This window comes from Schistocerca cancellata, chromosome 5 (genome assembly GCF_023864275.1).
Source record: "Schistocerca cancellata isolate TAMUIC-IGC-003103 chromosome 5, iqSchCanc2.1, whole genome shotgun sequence".
Classification (NCBI taxonomy): domain Eukaryota; kingdom Metazoa; phylum Arthropoda; class Insecta; order Orthoptera; family Acrididae; genus Schistocerca; species Schistocerca cancellata.
The window spans coordinates 323,389,304-323,416,170 of record NC_064630.1 but is presented as its reverse complement, the minus strand read 5'-3'; the positions used below and the strand labels follow the sequence as shown (position 1 = coordinate 323,416,170).

Sequence of the window (26,867 nt, the reverse complement as noted above, 5' to 3'; positions counted from 1 at the left end):
CTTGTACTGAAAGTACAATTCCCATTTCCATAGCCAGATTTTGTCAGAATGTTTATAACTCAGTGGCTACATCCAAGAAACTCCCCCCCCCCCTCTCTCTCTCTCTCTCTCTCTCTTTTTTTTTTTTGGGGGGGGGGGGGACATTTACATGAGGTGGCATTTCCACACGATTTTCCTGACTTCAGTTTGCAGTACTTCTAAATTATTGTAAAACTCCTCTTTTAAACATTTGTTATTTTTAACCAGTTATTTCTGATAAGCTTTCCAATTAAGAAAAACTATTACAGATAATTTATTATTAAAAATAAGAGCGGTATCTATGAGATATCATAGATCATCTTCCCGACATCTTTGATCTGTGCAGCAAGTGAACCCCAGTCAGCTGTGGTGCTTGCTCACCTCATGCGAAATAAAAAAGTAACAAAAAGAACCAAATCCTTGTGGCAGAAAACATTAAATACATAACTTAATAGCCCATTAAACAAAACATTGTCATATTAGACATTACTAGTGACTGCACCAGTGGCAGGAGTATCGACACTAGTGTCAATAATTTCTTGATATTACGCTTGATGTTCCACATATTAAATTTCCTCTGTACCTCCAAGTTGGTTTCACCCCAAATGGCTATGTCATCTGCAAATACAACGGAATTTAGCTCTTCTTTTTCCACTTCCTTGATGTCCTTCATTATGGTATCGCTAAGTGTGATGGAAAGTAAGAGGGACAGAGAACTGCCGCTTTGCATAACTCACTCTGTACTAAATTGCTTCACTCTCATAATTATTATACAGCATCTGAACTTTTGTAAGTAGGGGGTTGTCACATGCCTTCTCCAAACTTATGAGCATTATTATTGCGTCTTTTCCATTCTCTCAATATTTTTCAATTATTTGTCTGAGCGGAGAAAAGAGGTCAGTTGCTCCTCTGTTGGTCCTAAATCTGTGCTGCTCTGTTTCAAATTGAGGTTCTAGGATAACTCTCAACCTCTTTTTTCGAGACTCATTTCCAAGATCTTTAAGCAGCATAGTAGTAATGTGAGCCTTTTGTAGTTAATGCATCTTTTCCTTTTTTTCCCAGACACTGTTATCCCATTTCCTCTCCATATCACTCCCACGATACAGTGTAACAGTTATGTACCATGAGCCTGGCTGCTTTTATCATACCTGCAATTAATTGATCATCTACATCCACACCCATATTCTGGAAACCACTGTGAAGTTCTTGGCAGAGGGTACTTCCATTTCTGCTAGTTATTATTTTTCTTCCTGTTCCATTCACGTATGAAGTGTGGGAAGAATGATATTTAAACACCTCTGTACACTCTGTGAATAGTTGCAGGGGGAATAAAATGTGGTCATCATTATCTTCTTCATCTTCGACAGCTTCCAGCCCCTGGTTGGGTCTGTATGGAACATAGGCCTCTATATCGTCTTCAGTCTTGTCACCATCTCTATGTCTTCACCTTAGTCCAGTCTTCTCCTTTCTTCTGGACGAATTCCTCTATTCCTTTCAGCCATCTGTCTCTCCGTCTTCCTCTGGGTCTCTCTCCTTCCAGTTTCATCTCGCGTATCCTCCTGGGTATCGTTTTCTTCTCCATTCTCTTAACTGTGTCCATACCATCTCATCCTTGATTTCTCTATATCCTCTTGTAATGGTCGCACTTTCATTAACTCTCTGATCCTCTCATTTCTTAACCTGTCTATCTTTGTCACTCCAATACTGTATATGTGTAATGGAAACTGATTAATCAATGCTGCTTAAATAGTTAAAAAAAAGAAAATTTTGAAAAAAAGAGAAAGAAAACGAAGGTACACACATCCTGAGTGAACTTAATATTAACAGACCCTCAATATTCAATACATATATTCAGCATTTAAATTTATGAACTTTTTTTCTTGCTATGGCCATTGTGCATAGAGCTTGGTATGACAATCCTGGTTCCGGATTGTCCCTCTTCTGCTCACGTAAATTGTTCTTGTCTGCTTCGTTCCTTTTGATGCAGGATTCTCAGCGCGTCGTGGAATCATGAACACACGGGTATGGTCATTGTGAATTTACGAATAAACTTTGTTATCTCGATAACTTTCTATAACACTTTTTAATATACAATTGGAATTAACATTTTTTAACAATATTAACTCGGTGGAACTCATAATACATCCACCCACTACCACTTATAGAAACAAACTGATTTTTTAACAATATGAACTTGGTGGAACTCATAATACGTCCAACTGCTTTCACTTCAGAGACAAACAGATGAATATAAAGAAATTAAAAAAACTGAAGAGCATATTTCTACTTCTTTTGTTTGTGACCCGATAGTACTGCTGGTACAAAATAAATTCCTATTTTTATATATAAAGTCCACCTCAGTATTTACTTTTTATGTTCATTGTATAAAGGATAACCATTTCATATGCTGAGGTATACAGAGTTGTATCCTCAATACTATATGTTATGTATAATCAGCAAAAATAGTGTTTATGTAAATAAGAAACGTATATAAAAATTTCAATGCAAATCAGGTGTTGGACACTTTCATGAGTAGTTGACGCTCACAATAGTTAGATTTTGACCCCTTGATTATTTGGTAGTGCTCCACCTTAGTTCATCATCGTGATATGCGATGTACTGCAACTATTTTCACATTATCACATTCATACATATCATAAAATTACAACTATATTTACTTGTGGTGGGGTCCTTTCTTATGTTTATTTGGTACCTAACACTCAACAACCATTAATCTTTCTTCACTTTAGGACGTGTCGATGCATCGTTCCCCAGAAGAAAAAAACTTAATACTAACTTAAAACTAAATCTTCATAGATAAGTGTACAGTGGCTCAGTGGTCACTAATACCTCTTTCATGTATTCAAACATGTATTCATTTCCTTCATTGTGCAGTTGAGCTATCATAGACTCATTTAATGTCATGTGTGGGTCTCTACTTATCCTGTAAATCTGAAAGGTAACGTGTATTATAAGCCTGGTGCGACCTCTTATTCAGTTTACCACTTATATTTTACTTGCTTGTTCACCTGCAGCAAGAGTTTTCTGGTCCCTCAGTTATAATTAGTGTGTGTACTTTCAATACTTAAATTTATAACTGTATAGATATATTGTACGTAGTAGTGTAACTTTAGTAAATATTTCACAGTTTAGGATCCCTTTCTGTGTATATATAATCGCTTAGCTTATCTCTGTTTGTGTGTATTGTGTAGATAGTCGTAGTTGTAGTATAGACTCTCCATTAATTTTCTTTTTCCGTTTGCAGCTTTAGAAATTCTGGTGCAGGCTGTAGAGCTCATAGGGTTTGTTCATTTTGGTGCTCCAACACTTTCAGCTGTGTCTGTCTGGCGTGCATGGTTGGTTAACTAGCTTTCTCCCCAGTACACACATGCTGCGTCGCTCTGTTACCACTAATGTCACAGCGAGTTGTGTACTGCATTGTGCGCTACTGTGCGTTTCACAAGTTAAGTTTGTCCATTTACAACTGGGCTACATGCAAGGCGAAGTGTTGTTTTTGTAGTATCATCATATCTAGACACACAACAGTTAAATTCTTCCCTGTTACATCCACTTACCTTATCATTTACACATTTTACATATAAGAAAAAACATAAACAAAAATATTCCTAATCAACTAACAACATAAATTCTGGAATGTGGTTTTCCAGCATCCTAAATCTTATATTATTATACATATATACAGTTTAGATGGTATACCTACCGTGATCATATCTGCTAAAGCAATTATGTTGATCAAGCTCATGCCCCCACTCCCCCCCCCAAGGTCACAGAACGGGGGCCTACCCTTACCAGTTCAAGTTTTCCGGCATCGCGGTGGCAGCATAACTTCCACTATGTTGACCATTGGTGTTTGGTTAAGCCAGCAAGTGTCCTGAAAGGTTCTCGACTGAAATTCTCGTTGCCTCTTTGGGTTATTCGGTTGTCTGTTATTGTTTGGCATTTGCCAAGCAATCAGCTGATTGTTGGTAGCTTGTGTCTGTACGTATTGTATAGGCCGGCCATGAGCTACTCTCTCGTTGTGGTTGTTTTTGCTAAATCTTTGTCCATTTCTTTTATATCCACCTTTGTATTGCTATTGGTGTATTAACAGGCTTGGGTTGTACTGGTCACTCTTTGTATATTAAAACTATTGAGTCCAGTTAAGATAGAAAGTATTCGGAGTTGTGTTCCGGGATCGTAATGAGTTTTTACCTAATGTATGCAGGAAGACAGCTCTTTAAAATTTTCGGTGTATCTACTTGAGATACCGGGTTCGTCCAGTATCTGGTTTTATTCAAATATTTTTCAAAATAGCCCCTTAAGCTTTCATACTTGGTATTGAACGGAGCTGGGTTGAGTACTTCAAGTATGAGCCTCTCTTGTATGGCCGCAGACCAATACTTGTCCAGAAATGCTCTCTCAAACAGTTCATAATAGTGGCAACGTTCCGCCATGTCTGTAAACCATAGCAGAATGTCACCCTGTGTGTATCCAACAACAAATCATAATAGTGGCAATGTTTTGCCATGTCAGTAGCTCATAGCAGGACGTCATCCTGTGTGTACCCAACAACAAATCTAATTTTCTGGGCTTCGGTCCAGGTACAAGGTAAAACATTTCGAAATGCTCTTACAAAGACCACAGGGTGCGTTCTTTTACCTTCAGAAGTAAATATCGGTAATTGTCGATGCCTAAGTAATCACTCGTCTGCAAGTAATGTTGACAAACACGCCACGCTGTCAGTGACAGGCATGTTTATGTTCGCTTGTGGGGTAGTGCATGGCAACTGCGCTTGTTCAACAGGTGCAGCTGCCAGCAAGTGTTGTTGCATTGTGCAACCTTCACTGTTTTACTTAGACACTTTGACGGGCTATCCCCATATTGTGGGTACCAGTGAAGGTATCTAACTTCCGTGAAAGCATAGGTTTGCTTTCTGTCATACATTGTTTTGGAATGTCAGTAGTTTTCGCAACACTGCCTCATAACCTTTCCTCTGCTTCCTTTAAACCCGAGTCTATTTTAGCGAGGAGTTTACTTTCTTTCTCCTTTAGAGCTGCTTCTACAGTATCTACATAAATTTTGTATTCTGACACTACCTTTTCAGCAAGGGCGCTGCCCTTATTCAGCATCCCATCTTCAGCCTTTTCAGTTATTTCCTTTATACACACACATAACTTATCTGTTTTTGGCAAATTCTTACTCTAAACTTAACTGATCTACTCTTAGACTCAACTTGTGTATTTCTGTAGGTAGGTTTTTGCATATGTCTTGCTGGTCACTGACTGCGTTCATCACATTTTTTACCGACACATCCACTTGTGATTGTGTCTCCTGAATTAGAGAATGTGCTTCACTAAGGTTTTGCAACTCACCTGCAAGTTTGTTCCTGTTTACAATATATGGATGTTACCTTTTCCGTTAACATATTTATATCTCTGGACATGTCAGTAATTATTTCTTGTTTTAGTTGTTTACTGAGCTCTGTCAACTTCATGGATAGTTTGTCAGATAACTCAGTGCGTTTAGTATTGCTCACCTCACTGAACTGTTGACTAATACTGTTCTTGAAATCGTTAAATGCTTGCTTTGGTACGTAAACTGTTGTCGCATATTTTCCTGACGCCTTGTGAGCTTCTGTGCTACACCCTTAAGCTGTTGTGTTATTACTTGCATGAGTTGTGTCAAATTGTGGGTGTCACTAGTTTTTGCATTGCTTTTTCGAACAGTTTCCTGTTCTTGCGTTCCCGATGTTGTGAGCAAATAATCAAAGGAGTTTTTTCTGTTGCACAGCATCAGTTTCATTATTTGAAAAAAAATGTTTCACAGTGTGACCTGAGAAATTGTCTCATCGAGCGTCATAAAAGTGGCATCATGATTAGTTATACTACTAGTGTCATCATTTTTTAATAGTGGGATGCCAACCTGGTTGTTTTGGTAGCCATCGACCAGTTCACGAGTTGGCATATTGCATTTTGTAATGAACTTTCAACAATGGCCATTTCCTTTGGCTCCGTTGTGAACAGTATTTAACAAAATTATGAAAAGAAAAAAAATTTAAAGATGAAATTTTGTTTGTATCGGTACTTTTCAATTAAAGCAGATTTAATCATATATAGCAGATATATGCATATTCGTGAATGAACCTGATTAGTCTCTAATCTTACAGAATTTGAATGAATTATTTCCTTTAATGTTCACTTTACACAAATTTTCGTCTTTCCTTCAGAAATGCACTTTCCATAAAGGAAGGAAAGAGAGATTATTTACTGCGAGAGAGACGGCACCAAGCGTGGTCATACAAGCATACAGCATAGCAGCTTCCTACCTTTACCGCTCAAATCAGCATTCCCAGCGCATCTCGTTTGTAGGCAGTATTTAATTTTAATTTGCTCCTTCAAGTTGTTTATAGTTCCAGTCTCACAGACATGTAACAAATGCAACAAAGGCCTCATTAGTTTCTTGTAAGGATAAAATGGATCATTTATCCCAAAAAAATTTTTTCTCAACAATTGAAAGGTCTGTTCATATTCTGCTCGGCACTGTCATTTGAACATTCGCCATTGAATAGTTGTGGGGAAGGGAGGGGAGAATAAAATATAATAGGTAATTGATATTGATTAATAATTGCTGCTTAAATAATTTTAAAAAGGAAATTTTGAAAGAATAATTGAAAAAAAAAAACATTGGAATGTACACACATCCTGAGTGAACTTTAACTGGCATTAATATCAACAGACCCTCAGTATTCAATACATATATTCATTATTTAAATTTACGTACTTTTTTTGTCTTGCTACCGTCATTATGCATAGAGCTTGGTATGACAATACTGTTCTGGATCGCCCCTCTTCTGCTCACATAAATTGTTCTTGTCTGCTTCGATCTTATTGATACAGGATTCTCTGCGCGTCACGGAATGATGAACACACGGGTCTGGTCATTGTGAGTGTATGAATAAACTTTGCTATCTCGATAACTTTCTATAACACTTTTTAAAGTACAATTGGAATACACATTTTTTAACAATATTAACTCAGTGGATCTCATAATACACCCACCCGCTACCACTTAATAGAGACAAACATATTAATATAAAAAAATTAAAAAATTGAAGAGCAGATCTCTACTTGTTTTGTTTGTAAACCAATAGTATTGCCGGTACCAAATAAATTGTATGTAAAGAAAAGAACGAAGGAGAAAAGAAAATAATAATAATATGATGCATTACAACTGATATTAGTCCAATCTTGTCCTTGCGATCCATATGGGCGAGGTATGTAGAGGGTTGTAGTACATTCCTAGATTCATCACTTAAAGGTGGTCCTTTCTTTGTAAGTCAGTATACTCAAGATAGTTTACATTAATCTTCAAATTCCTGCCAGTTCACCTTTTTCTAGCATCTTTGTGACCCTCTCCTATGGGTCAGTTCCTTTCCTTTCTTTCAGAGCTTTTCTGTTTCTGTCCAGGTAACAGGTTGTTTTTCCTCAAGTAGACCAGTGATTCTGAGTCCATGGTCTTCTTATTCTCTCTGTTTAGCAACTGTTCAAAATAAATCTTCATCTCTTCTATTATTACTTTTATGTCTCTGATGACGATTCCTTCTTGTGATTCTATTTCCTTTATCTCTTGTATTTCTGATTTCATGCTTTTCAGTAAACTATAAAATTATTTTTTGATTTCCTCTACTGTTTCATATTTTTAAATACTTTTAACAAAATGTGCCCTGAAGCGGAATAGATCACCCAGCTGCAGTGTGTGCTGAGTGGTTGACTTTAACACCTGCTTCTAAACCAGTTTCATTTCAGTTATCTCCACTAGCACAAACGTTTCTTAGTTACGCCCTAGTGTGTGTCTGTGTTTGCATCTCCCCCGTATTATACCCTCCAATTCCACTCCTCCCATCTTGTTCTCATAGCAGTCGCAAATCTAACCCCCCATGTTTTTTCTTCCTTTTCTTCTCCTTCCCAGCTCCCTCTTCTGCACTCCCCAGCATTTTCTTTTCTCTCTGTTCCAGTAACCCATATCCCTTGTTTGCAGCATCTTGGTTAACTCCAGCATTATCATTCTAACCCTTTCCTGTCTTGTTTCTACTTATTCCCACTCAGTGCCCCCTTTTGTTTCCACACCCCTGACCACATCCAAGTTCATTACACACACCAGCCAGGCAGCAGCATCAAGAGACACAACTGATGCAGCTTTACTCTACCGTATAGAGTGGAACCTCGCATAACAAGCTACTTTGTTCCAGAATCTTACTTGTAGTGTGTCACACTCGTTAAGGGAAACAATTTATCCCATATAAATTAATGTAAAATACGATAATACCTTCCATGCAGAAAAAGCACTAAAAGTTTTATCTTAAATATGGTATTTATTCAAAGAATATTGCATGTACAATATTATGTACTTTCTATTATTCACGATACATAACTAATTCTTTTTTACTAGGAAGCTATCTATAGTCATTTGTTTCTAGACAGAGCATTATCAACAAATAAATTTGTAGTGCCTGTAGCCATTGCTTTATTGGGGTGATGATTTTCAATGTACGATGAAATTGATTCCCGTGTTTTTAGCATTTCTCTTATTGCTCCAGAAGATTGCTTATTTATTTATTTATTTAGCATATGGCTCATAACATCACAGTAAAAATTACAGAAACAACACGATTAAAAAAAATCACATATGTATAAACAGAGCAATAAATAACAGTTTGTATATAAGGACACCGCCAATTGTAAAGTTACACTCACAGAAGACCAGTCACAAGCAGACGTCCAGCTTAGATAGTAAATAGTCGATTGCCTCTTGGGTCGCCATTAGGAAATCTTGTGGGTCACCCTCGTATGCCCTTAGTGGGCATTCCTGCACGATGTGTTTGACCGTCTGTCTCTCAGCGCCACAGTCGCAAGCTGTTTTGCTCTTACCACTGCCTCCTCTTCCTCTTCCTCCTCCAAACTCGCCTTGACAACTTCCTGCTGTGAAATACAATGCAACTCCATAAGCTCTTTGGTGGTTATTTCTTGGCTGTGATCATCTGTAAACTCTATCTACTTCTAGTGGCCGAAGACACAATCTCGTTGACTACAAGCTCCACAGGCACTGACTCATATGCCTCAGAGTGACATTTGACAACGCACTCAGGCCAAAGCTTTTTCCAATCAAAAGTGAGAGTTCTCATGGTAACCACTTTCCATGCTTTTTAAATCATCATGACACAGGAAATGATGTTGAAGTGATATTTCCAAAACTCTTTGAGAGTGAGATTGGTACCTTCAGTCAACTCAAAGCAATGCTTGAAGAGTGCTATAGCGTAGAGCTTCTTATAGTTAGAAATAATCTCCTGGTACATAGGCTGGAGTAATGGAGTGGTGTTGGGAGGCAGAAATTGGATCTTGATTAATTGAAATTCTTCAAGGAGGTGGTCTTGTAGGCTTGGAGAAAGGGCAGTAGCGGTGTCAATAACAAGCAAGACATAGAGTAGCAGATTCATCCCAAACAAACATTTTTTTTCATCGAAGGACCAAAGACTTTATTGATCCCATCACAAAAAAGAGATCAGGTGTCACCCATCTCTTTAAACTTCTCGAACCAGTCTCGGCTCTTTGAAACACTTCTTCGGATGGTGATGATCCTGGCATCGTCTTAATGAGATCAGCAAAAATCATTCCCACCTTCTCGCAAATGATATTCTTGTTAATATTGTCACCTTGAAATTGCTTTTCATTTGGCCATGTAAGGAGCAATCTTTTGGCATCGTCCAGAATACGAAACTGTTGTTTAGATTCTCTTGTCACTGCCTTTGAAGGGCCCCTGACTCCTTAATCTTCTCCTTGTTCTTGAGAATAGTGCACATAGTTGATATAGACCGATTCTATGTGCATGCTAAATCAGCAATGCTCTCACTATGTTCGCGTGTTTTGATGACTATACATTTCATTTCTAATGTCATTTTCTTTCTCTTATGGTCATCTTCTTGTAGCTTTATCTTTGGGGACATTTCTATGAATGTTATGAAAATTTGCACACAAAAAAATACTGTGTGAACACGAGTTTAGAAAAAAGTGTGATCACAAGCTGCACTTAGATGGTAGCAGAAAGAGTGCTGAAAGCAGACTGCAGTATGTTCTAAATTGATGTTCATTTGCTGCTTCCGACAATGAAATGTGTTCATATTGTTGAATGTTTCCTCCACCGCATGCGAATGGCTGATAATGTCACACTAAATCATCCTCGCTTGTTATGCAAAAGATCACTCAATAAGCGAGTCTTTTTACAATTTGTTTTGCTCATTAATGCGAATTGCTTGTTACGAGAGGTGCTCATTGAGTGAGATTCCACTGTAGTATTATTTCTGTAGATCTACAAATGGAGCTGCAAACATGTTGTCAACAGTCAACACCCCCCCCCCTCCCTCCCTCCCTCCCTCCCTCCCTCTCTCTCTCTCTCTCTCTCTCTCTCTCTCTCTCTCTCTCTCTCACACACACACACACACACACACACACACACACACACACACACACACGGGGGTGGGGGGGGGTGGGGGGGGGGTTTGTAAAGGACATGAAATAGGGAAAGTAGCAACAAAATAAGAGGTTTTAGATTAGGAAAGATGGGTCGTTGGAGGTGAAAGTAACTGTGTACAGAGGCCAGTTGGGGATAGGTGTCTCTGGCGAAGAATGTAGAGGGGAAAGAACAAGCTAAAGAGTACAGGGACAAGGACACAGCAATAGAAGGAAGAGAAAGAGATTGTAGTCATTTCGTGGGAAATGTTTGAGAGGAAGTAATATGTTATCCCACTCTTTGTTGCATATCTCTCTCTCTCTCTTTCTTTCTTTCTTCCCCCCCTCCCCCACCCCCTCTCCCTCCCCCACCCCCTCTCTCCCTCACCCACCCCCTCTCTCCCTCACCCACCCCCTCTCTCCCTCACCCACCCCCTCTCTCCCTCCCCCACCCCCTCTCTCCCTCACCCACCCCCTCTCTCTCCCTCCCCACCACTCCCCACCCCTCCCCCTCTCTCTTTCTCCACCACCCCTCCCTCCCCCCTCTCTCCCTCGCCACCCTCCCCCTATCTCCCCCTCCCCACCCCACCCACCCCCCCTCTCTCTCTCTCTCTCTCTCTCTCTCTCTCTCTCTCTCTCTCTCTCGCTCTCGCTCTCGCTCTCTCTCTCTTTCTCTCTTTTCTCTCTCTCCATCCCCCTCCCTCTCCCTCTTAATCCAGCTAGATAATGGTCCTAGATTGATGAGCAGTACTTGAGAATCAATCAAACAAATGATTTGTAAACCACTTCTTTCATAAATGCACTAATAATTTCCATGAGCTTTTCTTAATGGATATCAGCTTGGGATCTGCTGTACCTATAATTTGTTTGATGCATTTATCCCATTTTGTATTACTCCTATTGGTTTCTCCTAAATACTTTGTTAGTAACTGTTTCCAGTGATTTATCACTAATAGTGTAATTGAACAGTAGTTCATCATCATCCTCATCAGCTGTCTGACATCCTCAACTGGATTATGCCTCCTCTAATTTTTTCTGTTATACAAATCCATAGCTTGCATTTTTTTCTGATGTCATCTACCCACATTCATTAGAGAATTCCCTGGGTCTTTACTTACATTGTGGAATCTTGCAAAGAACTTCCATGATCAATGTACCATCCACTCGCCTGTATAAAAGTTTCAATCAGTTAATTTCAACCACGTGCATTTCATTTTCAACACATTAATAATTACGCTTTTCACACCATTCTTTTACCTGACATATTTATCAATTTTTCTCACAGTCCTAGTAATTCTCAACATGCAACTCTCCATTCCTGAATGAAGACCTCAGTTTCCGAATGGTTTTCATATTTTTAATCCATATCTTGCTGTTGTAAGTCAAAACTGATAAGTTGTTAACTTTATATTTCAGACATATTGCTTAGTTCTTAGAAACGTGCCACCTACTAAATGCAGTGGAGGTCATTTTTACTTGCACTTATTATTATTATTATTATTATTGTTATTATTATTGTCATTGTTATTCAGTCTATGTAAGCTTGCTCTCTTCGTGCCCTAAATACAGAAAAACTCCTCAGCCACTTCTGTGACTTCATTGTTAATTTTGTGCTAGTCTTATTATAATTGATTTTCATGTGCACGTTCAAACTTGCTCATTTAAGTTCTTCTGTTTGTTCTTAATGTTTGTCTGTGCTAGGGGCAAACAGTGCATTGTTATTACAAAACAAAGATGACTGTGGTATGTTCCATTAACAAATATTCATTCCTTGTTTTTCCAGCTTAGGGATCTGAAAGCTTGTTCTAGGGTTGCCAATAATAGTGTTGGTGATAAACAATCTGGCTCCTCTTTCAGTTCTGCTTTTACCACTATCCTTACACAGCTGTAGCAGTGACAAATGTATTCCTCAGTGTACCAACATATGTTGAGTCACTGCCTTGTGTGTCTATGGCAGTTTGTACAGATTTTGTTGAGGCTTGGTTAAAGATTTCTCAAAATCTATGGTTCACAGTGTTTCATTCGCAGCTTTCAAGTCGTCCATTGAACGTTATCCACTTCTAAAACAGTTTATTCCTTTGCCTGATTATAATCCAGGTTGTTTTTAAGAGGTTGATGATGATGTAGTCAATATCTTGTACCTTTTGGAGAGGAGGCTCATAGATCTATGGACTTGCCTTACCGAGTAAGGTAACACATTGGTTAGCACACTGGACTTGCATTCAGGGAGGTTCAGGTCTCCATTCAGTTATCCAGATTCAGGATTATGTTTTCTCCAGCTTTAATGTTTTGTGTTGATGTGACATAAACTTAGAGTGCCTTATCAGTTCTTCAAACCCTGACACCTTGTGTTACTTGTGGAATGTTATGGTTTCTGTTATTCACTATCTGTTTTTATTATTCAGCTCTGAAACTATATACACATTTAAAAAAATCTTCGAATGAGTGTAAAATTTCCTCTGTTGTTAAAGTGGTTTCAGATCATTACATACTGTACAGTTTCTTCACTGTTGATGTTATGTTTAGTTCAGTTTCATCCTTGCAGTTATTTTATTTTCGTTTTCTTTTAGAACAGTGTATTAAGAACAAAATCATTTTTTTTCAGCATATTTTACTAATTCATAACCTGTCATTATTGATTTCAAATCCAAAATTTTTCGCATTGATGATCAGTCTTCAATATTTGTCCTACTCTAACATTAAAGTTCCCCATTGTGATCTGGTAGTGGGGGCGGGACAAAGTTATAGGCTTAAAATTTAAGTGATAGCATTTTAGAGACATAGCAGCGCTATTAATATTTAAAATTTTTCATGAATATCTAGTATGTAATTAAATAATATGTAGGTTAAGTACTAAGCTGTTAGGCTAAGCCTAAGTTAATTATTTTAAATAATAAAATAATTTTATTGCATGCAAAAGAAACTCACATTTACATCAAACTAATAGGTTGAGGCCTTTTTACAGCATATCTCTTGATGACGTCATCAATAAAACTTTCTGGTGGCTTGTCATCCCCTTCAGTTGAAATCTTCACACAAGCTTGGAGCATTTCCTGACCCATCCTATTCCTTAATTTTGTCATCACCCTGTTCATTGTACTAAATGACCTTTCCACACTGCAAGTCGGAACGGGAATGCACAGTACACTTTCAGCGAGTGTCCATAGTGCTTCGTAGCCAATGTCGGCTCTCAGAACGAAAGAAGCAACATCAGAAGATGTATTGTCTAATTTATTACTTACAACGTACCTAAAAGAATGCAAGTCTTCAATAACAGCGTCGACGCTTGTAAGTCCCACAATCAAGCACAGTTCTTTAAACAAAATATGCACTTAGTTCTATCACTTTTGTTGCCTTCTCATCAGACCGTTGCTCAGTTTCATCAATCATACTTTTAACAAATTTCCTTGCGCTTTTCATAGCTTGAATCTGCTCCTCTGCGTTCGTCGATAGCACACCTTTAACCTCTGTTGCGTCCTCCTGCAGTTTTTCTAATTTTATTAAGAGTTTCATTTTCTGCACTATTTCCATCGCAGTCATAAAGACAGTCGATGTTCCAGAGTTCCAGAAACAAGTAGAGGGATTTGTGAAATTTTAAGTGATTGTCTCTGCAAAACTTTACATAAGTTTGCGACTGTATTTAACGTATCGTATAAAATCACTAAACCTACAATGAAATTGGAATTCATCATTTCTAACAAGATTCCTCCAGCTAAACTTGTTAAATCCGTGCCGTCCTTGTGTACATGTTCACATGCCATTATAATGGACTAGTAGGTTAGGAAAATAGCATGAACTGTGTGATAGGTACTTAACCATCGGATGTCAACAGCTTCGGGTATTTTTAAAACAGGTTGCTCTAAAGCACACTGAATTTCATGCAAAGCATTTTCTCATTTGGAATAACCATGAAAAAGTTTGTGAATGTCTTTAACGACATGTAATGTGTGTTTTATAATGGGGTGTTTATTCCTAGAGTTGGTGGCAGCAGTTGACAAAACATGTGCTCTACAGTGAATGTATGGCAGCTTATGGCCCTTCCTCTCTGACAACCGAGCGTGGACTCCTGAGATAGAACCACTAATATTAGCAGCACCGTTGAAAGAACAAGATAATAATCTGTAGTAAGGAAGTTTTCTTTAGTTTAGTATCAATTGCTGTAAATATGGATTCAGCTGAACTGCTTTTCAGCTCAACGAGACATAAAAATCTTTCCTTCACTTCAAACGATGGAGACAGTACGACATATCGAACTACTAAAACAGTTCACTTTGGTTGGAAACATTTGTAGATTCATCTGCCATTAATGAAAATACTTGTCATGGAAAAGTGTTTCACCTTGAAAGTCTAAAGACTCTCCCAAAGAAGTCAACAATTCTGACGCAGTATACCTACTAAGATATGTGGACCTTTCGCTCTAAAATTTTAACCACTTTTCAAGATTAATTGTCACTTTTCAGTACTACCTTACAAATTACAGGTTCATATTTTGTTGTGTGGGGTATTTCTTCCTTACTAAGGAAATACAGACTTCGAATTAATGATGACAATGCTTGGCGATTTAAAGCTTTTTCATTTACATTTTGTTTAAATATCTGTGTATGAATTAGAGCGTTTAATCCCTGTAATCTACAATTTTCAAGTGCAACGGTTCTTGCATGTTTTTCTGGGTTGGTGTGCTTTTATAATTTGCCTGTGCTTCCGGTAGCTTTTCTAAATTTAGTGAAAGGTACAGAAATTAACACTCCTCCTGTGTTTTCTGTAGAGCTTCGATGTCGTTTTTTAAATGCATTTCATACAATTTGCAGAAAGCCCCACCCCGCTTGTGATCAAAGTACAGCCAATTGTACTTACCCTCCCATTTTTGCTGATACTTAATCTCGCATTCAATACTTTGTTTAGTATTGCAATTTGCGGATGAACCAGAAATAGCACATTTATCGTTTGAAAACTGTGGAAGGGAAACTGAAGACTTGGTAGACCTGTGAAATTCATCGTCACAATCACTAGCACTTCTTTCAGTAGACTCGCACTCGTCTTTGTCTTTTGCAATACACTGTCTTTTATTAGAAAAGAAAGAAATTAAAGTTTGTTTGCATGCAGTCCACTACATAATCACATCACACTTCCATAGTAACCTGTCGACTGACTGTTACAACCTTACAACAGTTCCAACAATGCATTGAGTTTTTATACAACAATGAAAGCTTAGATTATACTTGTGTAGAGCAGTGTTGCCAAACATCCCACTCATGATGGAATGTACGGCTTCTTTAGGCAAAAATTGTGTATCCACATTGACACTGCGAAAATCATTGTCAAGTGTACACAGATATTTGGTTTGAGCTTTGGACTCATCAATTAGGAAAAATCTATATGGCTATTAAATCTTGGAAATATTCCCAGTAATGCTATAAAAAAATTAAAACAATCTTTTATAATGTTAGATGCTACTTCCAATTCCGTAGCAGTACCTGGGGACATGTTTTGTGACATCAGGTTTATTCTAAGGGCAAATAAAGTATAGATACGAGTGGCAGATAAGAATAAAATTTGCAGCAAGGATGGGCTGCATAGCTAAGGGATTAGCTTACACGTTAGGCTGATTGGAGGTGCGGTGAGGGAAGACATGAGAGAGGAAAGGCTGACTTATTCCACAATTGGCACTGCCAACACACCTTGCAACGCTTAGCTTTACTGCACACTTATTATACAGCAACTGCTAATTTGTTGGTGTTGTCAATAATAATAATAATAATAAAAACAGAACACTCGACGCTAAGTGTTCCAAACCAAACCGATAAGTAACGAAACCAAACTATAGGGACCCAGCCACCACCTATTGTGTTACACATTCATTTTGCTTGTAAAAACTGCATCTCATCACAACTTCTCCATAGTTGACTCCACACTTTGTTAGCAACAGCAGCTGGCGTAGTTTAAATTTTGTCACAACGGTACAAGTTAACAGACCAGGTGATAATTTCTATGTTTCACCACAACTATAGATAAGAATTTCTCGGGGGGACTTTCCCTGAATTCATCACTGAGTGTGGGCAAGGTAGTGTATCCCTTTTACTTTTCTCTGTGTCTTCTGGCAGTACTGTAGATTCTGCTTCTTAAAATAAGTGCTGTCAATCGACTCTGTTCATAATTTAATAGTTTTATGGGCTGTGTTTTTCCATATAAGTGCATTGTTTGAAGTTTTATAAAAGCTCATCAGATTTCATTCAGTACATTCTGACTTGTATTAGTTTTAACAACAAACAAAAGAAACTACATTCAGAACCTTCTGTAATGAATCCCGAATTGTACTGTAACTAAGCACCAGAAATCTGTTAGAGTGAAACCAAGGCATCCCTTAGCACCTCCCTTGTATTTTGTTGGATGTGTTTCCAAGTTTTGTGTATCAAATAAATTTACTGTTATTGATTTTCATTTAGATCCTGTGTTATACACTTGTGAATGATTTTTGATTTTTTCTAATCCGATTCTCATGAGACATAAAATGCCTTTGTTTGAGTATCTGAGAGCTAAATTTACCACATATATGTTGCACTCTGTCATAAGTCAGACAAAACTTTAATCGTCAGCACCACCCCACTCAGTGTCCCTTTTAGTCTGACCTGATGCATGTGTCCCATATAGTTAAGCAATATTCAAGTACGGGCTGTTCAAGTGTTCCATGCGCAGTCTCTATTGTAGAGAAACTACACTCCTGGAAATTGAAATAAGAACACCGTGAATTCATTGTCCCAGGAAGGGGAAACTTTATTGACACATTCCTGGGGTCAGATACATCACATGATCACACTGACAGAACCACAGGCACATAGACACAGGCAACAGAGCATGCACAATGTCGGCACTAGTACAGTGTATATCCACCTTTCGCAGCAATGCAGGCTGCTATTCTCCCATGGAGACAATCGTAGAGATGCTGCATGTAGTCCTGTGGAACGGCATGCCATGCCATTTCCACCTGGCGCCTCAGTTGGACCAGCGTTCGTGCTGGACGTGCAGACCGCGTGAGACGACGCTTCATCCGGTCCCAAACATGCTCAATGGGGGACAGATCCGGAGATCTTGCTGGCCAGGGTAGTTGACTTACACCTTCTAGAGCACCTTGGGTGGCACAGGATACATGCGGACGTGCATTGTCCTGTTGGAACAGCAAGTTCCCTTGCCAGTCTAGGAATGGTAGAACGATGGGTTCGATGACGGTTTGGATGTACCGTGCACTATTCAGTGTCCCCTCGACGATCACCAGTGGTGTACGGCCAGTGTAGGAGATCGTTCCCCACACCATGATGCCAGGTGTTGGCCCTGTGTGCCTCGGTCGTATGCAGTCCTGATTGTGGCACTCACCTGCACGGCGCCAAACACGCATATGACCATCATTGGCACCAAGGCAGAAGCAACTCTCATCGCTGAAGACGACACGTCTCCATTCGTCCCTCCATTCACGCCTGTCGCGACAACACTGGAGGCGGGCTGCACGATGTTGGGGCGTGAGCGGAAGACGGCCTAACGGTGTGCGGGACCGTAGCCCAGCTTCATGGAGACGGTTGCGAATGGTCCTCGCCGATACCCCAGGAGCAACAGTGTCCCTAATTTGCTGGGAAGTGGCGGTGCGGTCCCCTACGGCACTGCGTAGGATCCTACGGTCTTGGCGTGCATCCGTGCGCCGCTGCGGTCCGGTCCCAGGTCGACGGGCACGTGCACCTTCCGCCGACCACTGGCGACAACATCGATGTACTGTGGAGACCTCACGCCCCACGTGTTGAGCAATTCGGCGGTACGTCCACCCGGCCTCCCGCATGCCCACTATACGCCCTCGCTCAAAGTCCGTCAACTGCACATACGGTTCACGTCCACGCTGTCGCGGCATGCTACCAGTGTTAAGGACTGCGATGGAGCTCCGTATGCCACAGCAAACTGGCTGACACTGACGGCGGCGGTGCACAAATGCTGCGCAGCTAGCGCCATTCGACAGCCAACACCGCGGTTCCTGGTGTGTCCGCTGTGCCGTGCGTGTGATCATTGCTTTTACAGCCCTCTCGCAGTGTCCGGAGCAAGTATGGTGGGTCTGACACACCGGTGTCAATGTGTTCTTTTTTCCATTTCCAGGAGTGTAGTTTCCCAATATCCTACCTGTGAGTCATAGTCCCCCATTAGTTTTACCTAAGCTTTCGAAATGTGGTGCTACAGAAGAATTCTGAAAATTAAATGGGTAGATCACATAACTAATGAGGAGGTATTGAATAGAATTGGGGAGAAGAGGAGTTTGTGGCACAACTTGACTAGAAGAAGGGATCGGTTGGTAGGACATGTTCTGAGGCATCAAGGGATCATCAATTTGGTATTGGAGGGCAGCGTGGAGGGTAAAACTCATAGAGGGAGACCAAGAGATGAATACACTAAGCAGATTCAGAAGGATGTAGGTTGCAGTAGGTATTCGGTGATGATGAAGCTTGCACAGGATAGAGTAGCATGGAGAGCTGCATCAAACCAGTCTCTGGACTGAAGACCATAACACCAACAACTGTGTCTGTTTGGTTATACTGCTTCATAGCTGTACCTTTAGCTATTCCCAGAACCTTGTATGATGTGACTTGATATTACATGTGACAAATTAATCCTGCAGTCAAGGAATACTAGGCATTTAGTTTAATGAGATGTGCAATTTCGTTTTTCTCTAGAGCTGTTTTTTAATGTGGATTCTGCTGTATATAGTGACTTAAATACAGTATACTTGGATGTTTAATTTGCCAAACCTTCTTATATTCACAGGAAGATACATATGAAGCAGGTATAGCAAATGACATGCTCGAACTTGAACGGCGCTGGGAGTACGAGCTAGAGGAGCAAGAGAAGAGGTGGTCCAGTGAAGAAGAGTCAGGAAAAAAGTAGATCTAAATAGTCTCATTGTCAGAGATGATATTTATTATCAACCCAATGGGTTCAGACTTGTATTAATACCAGGATATCCTGAAAGTGAAAATTCGTATATAAATTATTATATTACAGTTGCTGATGGAAAAAAATAAAGTTTTCTAATAAAGTTATTTTTAAAATGATCATGCTTTAGTTCTGTAAGGCAGTGACTGCTGCTGTTGTTCAGTTTATAAAACAGCATTAGCAACACTCTATAGCTCTCTTAAATATATAAATATATATATATATATATATATATTGTTTATGATCACCTGAAACCTTGAGGAGGGGAAATGTTTGCTATCATTCTTCTGACAGGCAGAGGCAAAAGCAGAAGTGTAGAATTAAATGTTTAAATTATTATAATAATTGCTTCAGAAGAGCACTAGTATGTGAAGTAGAGTTTAAATTTGTGTACTGTGAATGGATGGTTGAGGTGGAACGAATAAGTAAAACCAATGTGTTTGAAAATTAAGAGAAAAGAAATATTGTGCTATAGGATAGCAACCTAGTTAGGATATTTAGAATGGCTCGCAGGATGAAAATGAACGGTAAGGGAAGGATGTGAACAGCATGTTACATATAAAATCAGTCAATTTTTTCGATGAGCACCCAAATGACACAGCTGACATCATGAATGTTTTTCTATTTTTCATTTCATTTTTTATAGTTTTGTTTCTTTTCACATTTTCTGACATTTCTGTTTTTCTCAAGCTCTCCATTATCCTTCATCTATTCTATCTTCCTTTCTTGTGGATTGTTCTCTTCACTATGCACATCCCACATTCAGTTTGACCATTCACAAAGTTTCTGTCTGTCTTCTCCCTCCCTCCCTCCCTGTCCCCCCCCCCCCCCCTTTTTCACTCTTTTCATGGCCTTTTAAAAACTTGTTGATGAAATTCACTGATCTCTACATTGTAGGCTTTCTGTAACAAGTTGTTTGTGTTAGGTATAAGGAAATGTCATGATTTTATGTGTTTTTAATATTTGACCAATCTTAAACTTGCCTGACAGTCGAATGATTGTTTAGTATTTTTCCTCCTATATATTAAAAATATAAGTATGTGATTATGTAGATATACCAGCTTGTGAATCCATTTGTTGATATGAGTGTTATGAATTACAGTATTGTCTTATACGAAGAACTTATGATACTGTAGCACCTTGCTAAGTGATCCAAGTAGTCTTAAAAATATTTTTGACTTAGCAGTTTTATGATGTAGAAAACCAGATTTCAAAGTTATTTTTGAATAAAAATGAATTTAGTTTTCTACACATTCATTTGTATGTTTTGTAAATGTGAACTATAGGTGCAAGCATTTAGGTATTTCAGTGATATGCTTGCACATTTCCATTTTGTTTATAACAAAGACTTTATTGTTATAATTGCTACATAACATCAAAATTACATAAGTGAAGCTATCTTCCAGTTTTAATGGGAGCATTTACACGTTATCCTACAGAAACTGTAATTGTATAAAGAGTGTAGGAAAAGTAGTACTGAGAAGAAATTATTGAATGTTAATGTGAGTATAGTTTATTCGTAATTACATTTAGAGCAGAACCTAGGACAGCTCAAGCTGTCTGAATCAGGGCACCAAGTATGTGTGAGCTTATAAAAGAGATAACATCAAAATCCCATATAATTAATCTGGCAAATAAATGCAGTGTGTATTATCCTGTATTGTGGAACTGTGCTGCTTCTTTCGTGGGTGATATGTTTTCACTGTACCTTATTGGTGTTTTGCTATCTGTTTTTAATATATTTTGCTGCTGATGAATCCATTTGTTAGACATGACAAAACTTTGTGCTTTGTCCTCATTTGTGTCAGTGCACAGTTAGAATCCACATTGCATTTAAATCCTGTGTGGTTGACATGAGTGAGTTTCATTGAATTGAGCTTCAAATTTCCCATTTTCAGAAACCATTGTAACTCAGTATCATTGATATTCATATATTTTTATCTGGTGATGGAAAATCTTAGGTTGGAAGCAAATCGTGGAAGGAACAAAGGTAGCAGCTCACAATACAGCTAAGATGTAGAATGGTTGGTAGACATATAAATAAAATTTAAAATATTGATTAGCTTTCAATGTTCCTCAGAGGCAACTACTATAGTCAGGCATACAGAACAGAACAGAACACATGAAGAGAGACTGTATGGAATCTTAACATTTTCAGTACTGTTTATGTGCCTACCACCCACTCAAGCCTGAAATATTTTAATCTGGTTTTGATACGAAAATCTTGTATGCTTGGTGCTCCATAGCTAGCGAGTATTTGTTAAAAGACATCTTGCTGTACATCCTGAGCTGCACTATAATATTTTCTCAAATACTCACTTTAATTTTGTTACATACATTCATCTAGCCTGAACTATTGCTGGCGTATTTCTGGTTATCTCTGACTGAAATTTGGCACCAAACATACCTCTAGTTTCTGTCCCTGTGATATGAAGTTAAATAATGTGATACCTAAGTCACAATGGTTCCATTTAATTAAGTATGTGTATTACTCATGAAAAAAATATTTCACTGCCTGTTGATGTGAAATTACTAAAAATCACAGATGACATTGTCATAGGCTAAATAGATGTTTTAGTTTTTTCTCCCAGCTTAATTCCTGTTCATAAAGAGCATACTGTTGCAAAAACATTGCACAGAAGGTGATTTTCAGGAGGAGTTCGAAACTTTCATGTAAATCACTGCTTAACAATTTCTAATAATAAAATTAATGTCATTTCTGTAAATAGTTTTCCAAATGAGTAGGATCTCATTGTACTGTGTCAAAATAAACCTTCAGATTCGTTGAAATCAGACATTCTTTAGTGACAAATAACACTGTCGAAAGACAGTGATTTGCTGAATGTTAATATTTCTCTTTATGTTAATTCTGGAATTTTCCTGAACATACATTTTATGGGAGTGCTTGAAACTTACAGATATCTTGGTGTTGCCTGCAATATACAAATAGGGTCATGATGGAATTATTTCAAATGCAATACAGACTACAACATTGGTCAGAGAAAATATGTAATGTACATAATGCTGAATGTTTCTGTAACCAAAGCAAAATAATGTACATTTTGTAACATGTTTGTTGACGGTGTAATATTTACACTGGGCTTTTTAGATTGTACTTTATGTAGAATGCTCTGTAATGATGTGTTACAAGTTTTTTGGCTTTATAAATATGGACATGGATTCTGCCGAGGGGCACTTGAACTGGAAAATGTTATACACGATTTAAATGAAGTTTCCTAACCATTAGACATTTAAGAAATATCTTAACAATGTGTGCCAGAAAACTTGTATATGTTGTAAGATCTTTATCCTTATAACATTTGCGCAAAGTCATCATTATTGTGTGGCTAAAATGCCTTTGTTTTATAGATGCTATACATAATATATTTTGTTGAATAATTTTTTAAGTTAATGCACACACACACACACACACACACACACACACACACACACACACACACAAGGGGGAGAGAGGGAAATGTAAAACATATTACATTTGTATGGTGGTGTTTTGTTGTTATTACTGAATTTCTAATTCCAGCACACACACACACACACACACACACACACACACACAAATCCATTATGGCACTTGTTTTTGTCCCTTTCCTCCTCCACTTCACAGTCTACACTTGGTTGTGTAAATTTTAGCTAATTAGTGGTATTAAAGTGATAATAACTTCGGAAAAAAGATAACATCGTCATGTTGTAATACAACATCCATTGAGTGCAGTGTATTGTATGGAGCCACTAAAGAAATCTTTCCAACGTCCACATAGTAAAAATGTGAACAAATGTTAAAGCTTTTGACAGTCAGAGTCATAACTTATGTAATGTGAAAATATTTTTATAGTTATTAGTAACACTTTCGCCTCGGGTTTATAGCAGGAAACAGAAATTGCCTTTATACTTTGTATTTCTGATTTGAATGCAGTAGATTAATTTATTTGTATATACAGTTCAGTGTGTTCATCATTCTTCCTGGCATATTGCTGCAGTAGTATGCTTGTTACGTGATATGTAGGTGAAAAAAATTTAAATAATTTTAATTGTAAAATTATTGAATATTTGTCCAAAATTACAGGGAAATGAAATCTGTTTAGACACCAGATGTTTTGTTAGCTCCAAAGTATATCTGTTTTGTAACATGGAATATTAGGCCATTTGAATGATAATTTATTGATCCAAATTTGACATCATTTTTGCTATTGTCCACTGATTTTACATGTTTAGCACAGTACCAACAGATACTCTTTAACAATGGTTTTGTCTGCATATCACTTAATTGTCAGAAAATAGTCAATTACATTTAAGTTATCTTATATATAATATATAAATAACTATTACAGTTTGAGACTTGTGTCTGTATGACAGTGCTTATCTGTCATCATTGTGTCATGCTTTGTGGTAAGTACCATACAGACTTATTGATCTGGTGCTTGACACACTGCATTACATTCCTTCTACTTGATGCTGAATATTTACATGTTAAACATGTTCTTTGTGCAGAGATAGTTCTTTTGCTTGGAACTTGACTAAGAAGTTTACCTACATCTGTTATACAGTAATGTATATATGTAATATGATATACTGCTTAAAATGAGTCTCCTTTTTGTGGGGGGTCATTATTAAGGTTTTATGAATGAATGGAGAATTTTTTCTAGAAAAATTCTGGTTCATAAGAATGATTGAATTGGTACAAATGCATATTTTAACACATTGTAATTTAAAACATGAACAAGTACTGTATTTTACAGTCATAGTAATTTCTTAGAGAAGCTGTTTTCACTTTAAAATTTTATGATGAAATTAGTCCTTCCTGTTGTTGCAAAATGACAGTTGTATATCATGAAATATATTTTGATCAAATTTCTCATGTAATAGGTACATACAAGTGTGCACATACGTGCATGTTCTGTACCTGTGCCCATATCTGTGGCAGTATTGAATGTTTTTAAATGTGTTATTCTTATATACTTATATAATTTTGTTCAGATAACTTGTTTGTACTTTATTCTGACATTTCATTGTGTTCTCTTTACTTAAAAATATTCAACATAAATTAACTGAGATTGAAACATTGGCTTTTGTCCAATTAAAAGGTTGATTAGAAAAAATTTAGAACTCACGTAATCAGTTCGGTTTTTCCGCATCATCATTTTTCTCCTGATGTCTTTTTTTAACTTTTCTGTCATTTTCAGTCGTGTAAGAGTTGGCATTGAGATTCTCTCTTCACATATTTAATGTGTGCAGGTCCAACTTCGTAATTAGGGTATGTTGTCATTTTCTCCACTGTACATCCGCTTGTAATTGCAATTTTTTTTTTCTTCCCAAGTGATGCGACACTTGCTTAAATGAACCATAGTGAGTACAAGGCATTCGTATTGCAGGATGACACTTTTCCATCTTTAAGTGGTATCTAACCATTTTTAGGATGGCTTTATTTGAAGTTCAGTTGTGCAGAGAGAGCAATCATTTTTGCATCATAATTATTATTGTCCATTATTCATTACATTAATTGGTGACTAGTATTGGCACATACAAGGACACAAATTTCCCATGATCTGACGTGTGAATTACAGAAATCAACCATTCATATTGCAGTAACAGTTGATTTCACACTTCTTGTCATCAGCCCCTTATTCTTTGCTACTCCATAGATATCATTTTAATAAATTTAACATTAATATTGTGAAAACTTTATATTTCTTTTGAATGTTATGACATATTTGGAACTCTTTAACAAAACAGCTGTCCAGCAAACCACATAATCTGTATCTTGAATACAGTTATGCGACATATGTAGTAAAATATAGAATGATTTGAAATGGATTGTGCAAGCTCATATGCTGTCATTGACACAATTTTTTGCTTTGTATTTGCATACTGTATATGGCAGGTCATTATGTAACCAAAAGACAGATGCAAATTGTATAAAATATCTAGTTTGAGGATATGGAGATTATATGGTATTAGTGATAGTCACTCTCATTGTCCGTGTGAAAGAGGGCCTATTTCTCCTGCCTGCATATTTTGAAATCTAAGGGATTACCTCAATATCATTTCACTGACACCAGGCTTGCTATATTTTGGTCCTGAGCCGTACTTTAATTGTTTTAATTAAATCTCAAACATACACAACCTTTAATTTTTACAGTTTTATGCATTAGTCTCATCTTTTGTGTACTTTAACTACTTTGAGACATTTCCTCAACAGAAATTGAAATTTATCTTGTTTACTCATCCTCACTTCCATTTTAGTTATTGCCGGAAATGACATAATAGATGTTCTCATGTATAAAGCTCAAATCATTCATTTGTTCCCATTGTTGCATAAGTACATAAGTATTGAAAGTCAACTCTTTTATCATTTTTATATGTGCAAATGCAGCAGCAGCAGAAGTCTTACGGAATTTGTTGAAACATCTATTGAACATTTTGCCATTATTGGTAATGTGTTCTGAGATCATACGCTAACAATTTCAGTGTGAATATAGTTGCACCTTTAAAATCCCCTCTATGGGTAGAACATATATTCTTACCTTTATTTTCCTTTGCAGAATTCATTATTAGACCTTTTAATGTTTTGAGCCACAGTATTCTTAAAATTCTGGTGTGGTCCTGAATAAAAAATGGGTTGAAAATCATAATTAAATTCATAGTTAAGGCATGCAGTTTCATCTAACTGGAGTTATATCAAAATATTGTATGCTAAGAGTTTGTTGTGCAATAACTCCTAACTTGACCTCTCATTGTAAGTATTTATTTCTTTTTCTTTTATAAATGGTCAGTGGTAAAGAACAACTAGACACACACAAACAATTATGTACTGCATTTAGTACTTAAAGAATGATTGTGTGAGGTGAAAAATATATGTTTGAAGCATATTAAACTGTATATTAAAGATTTAATGTCTGTATGTAGACTAAAAAGCATGTTAAGCATGTTTATCTACCGATTATATTAATCTGTGTAATGTTATGGTGGATAGAAATATGTATATTGCATTGAATAAAAGTTATCCAGAAACTTTAAGAAAATGCTTTCTATTATGATGAAAATTACTAGTAAATCTGACACTGTGTTGCTCACATGTCCACTGGGTGACATCTGTTTCCCAGTAATTAATTGCTTCTGTTATAAAAATGTATGCTAAGTCCTCCTTATGCTTACAATCTTAATCTGAAAATCCTGTTAAATGATACAGATTTGTAGCTAGCAGATTTTTCATATATCTGTTGATGCACAAATGAATTAAAGGAATTTGAGGCAGATCCCTTGTCAACTCAGTATAATAAAAGCCTGTGGTGTCCACATAACAGCTGTCTTACACAAGATACCCAAAAAGTGAAATCTCATGGGAAGACTAGACTAGGCTGTTCCAGC

The 26,867-nt window shown here is 37.5% G+C and overlaps 1 protein-coding gene across 1 annotated transcript in view; it reads left to right on the top strand.

Annotated features, from left to right (window-relative positions):
- Nucleotides 1-26,515, top strand: part of LOC126187451 (roquin-1) — a 279,093-nt gene extending 252,578 nt beyond the window's left edge. The window contains exon 18 of the mRNA XM_049928539.1: nucleotides 19,314-26,515. Coding sequence (XP_049784496.1) covers nucleotides 19,314-19,433 — 120 coding nt within the window. The 3' untranslated portion in view covers nucleotides 19,434-26,515. The remainder of the gene's footprint in view (nucleotides 1-19,313) is intronic.
- The last annotated feature ends 352 nt before the right edge of the window (nucleotides 26,516-26,867 follow it).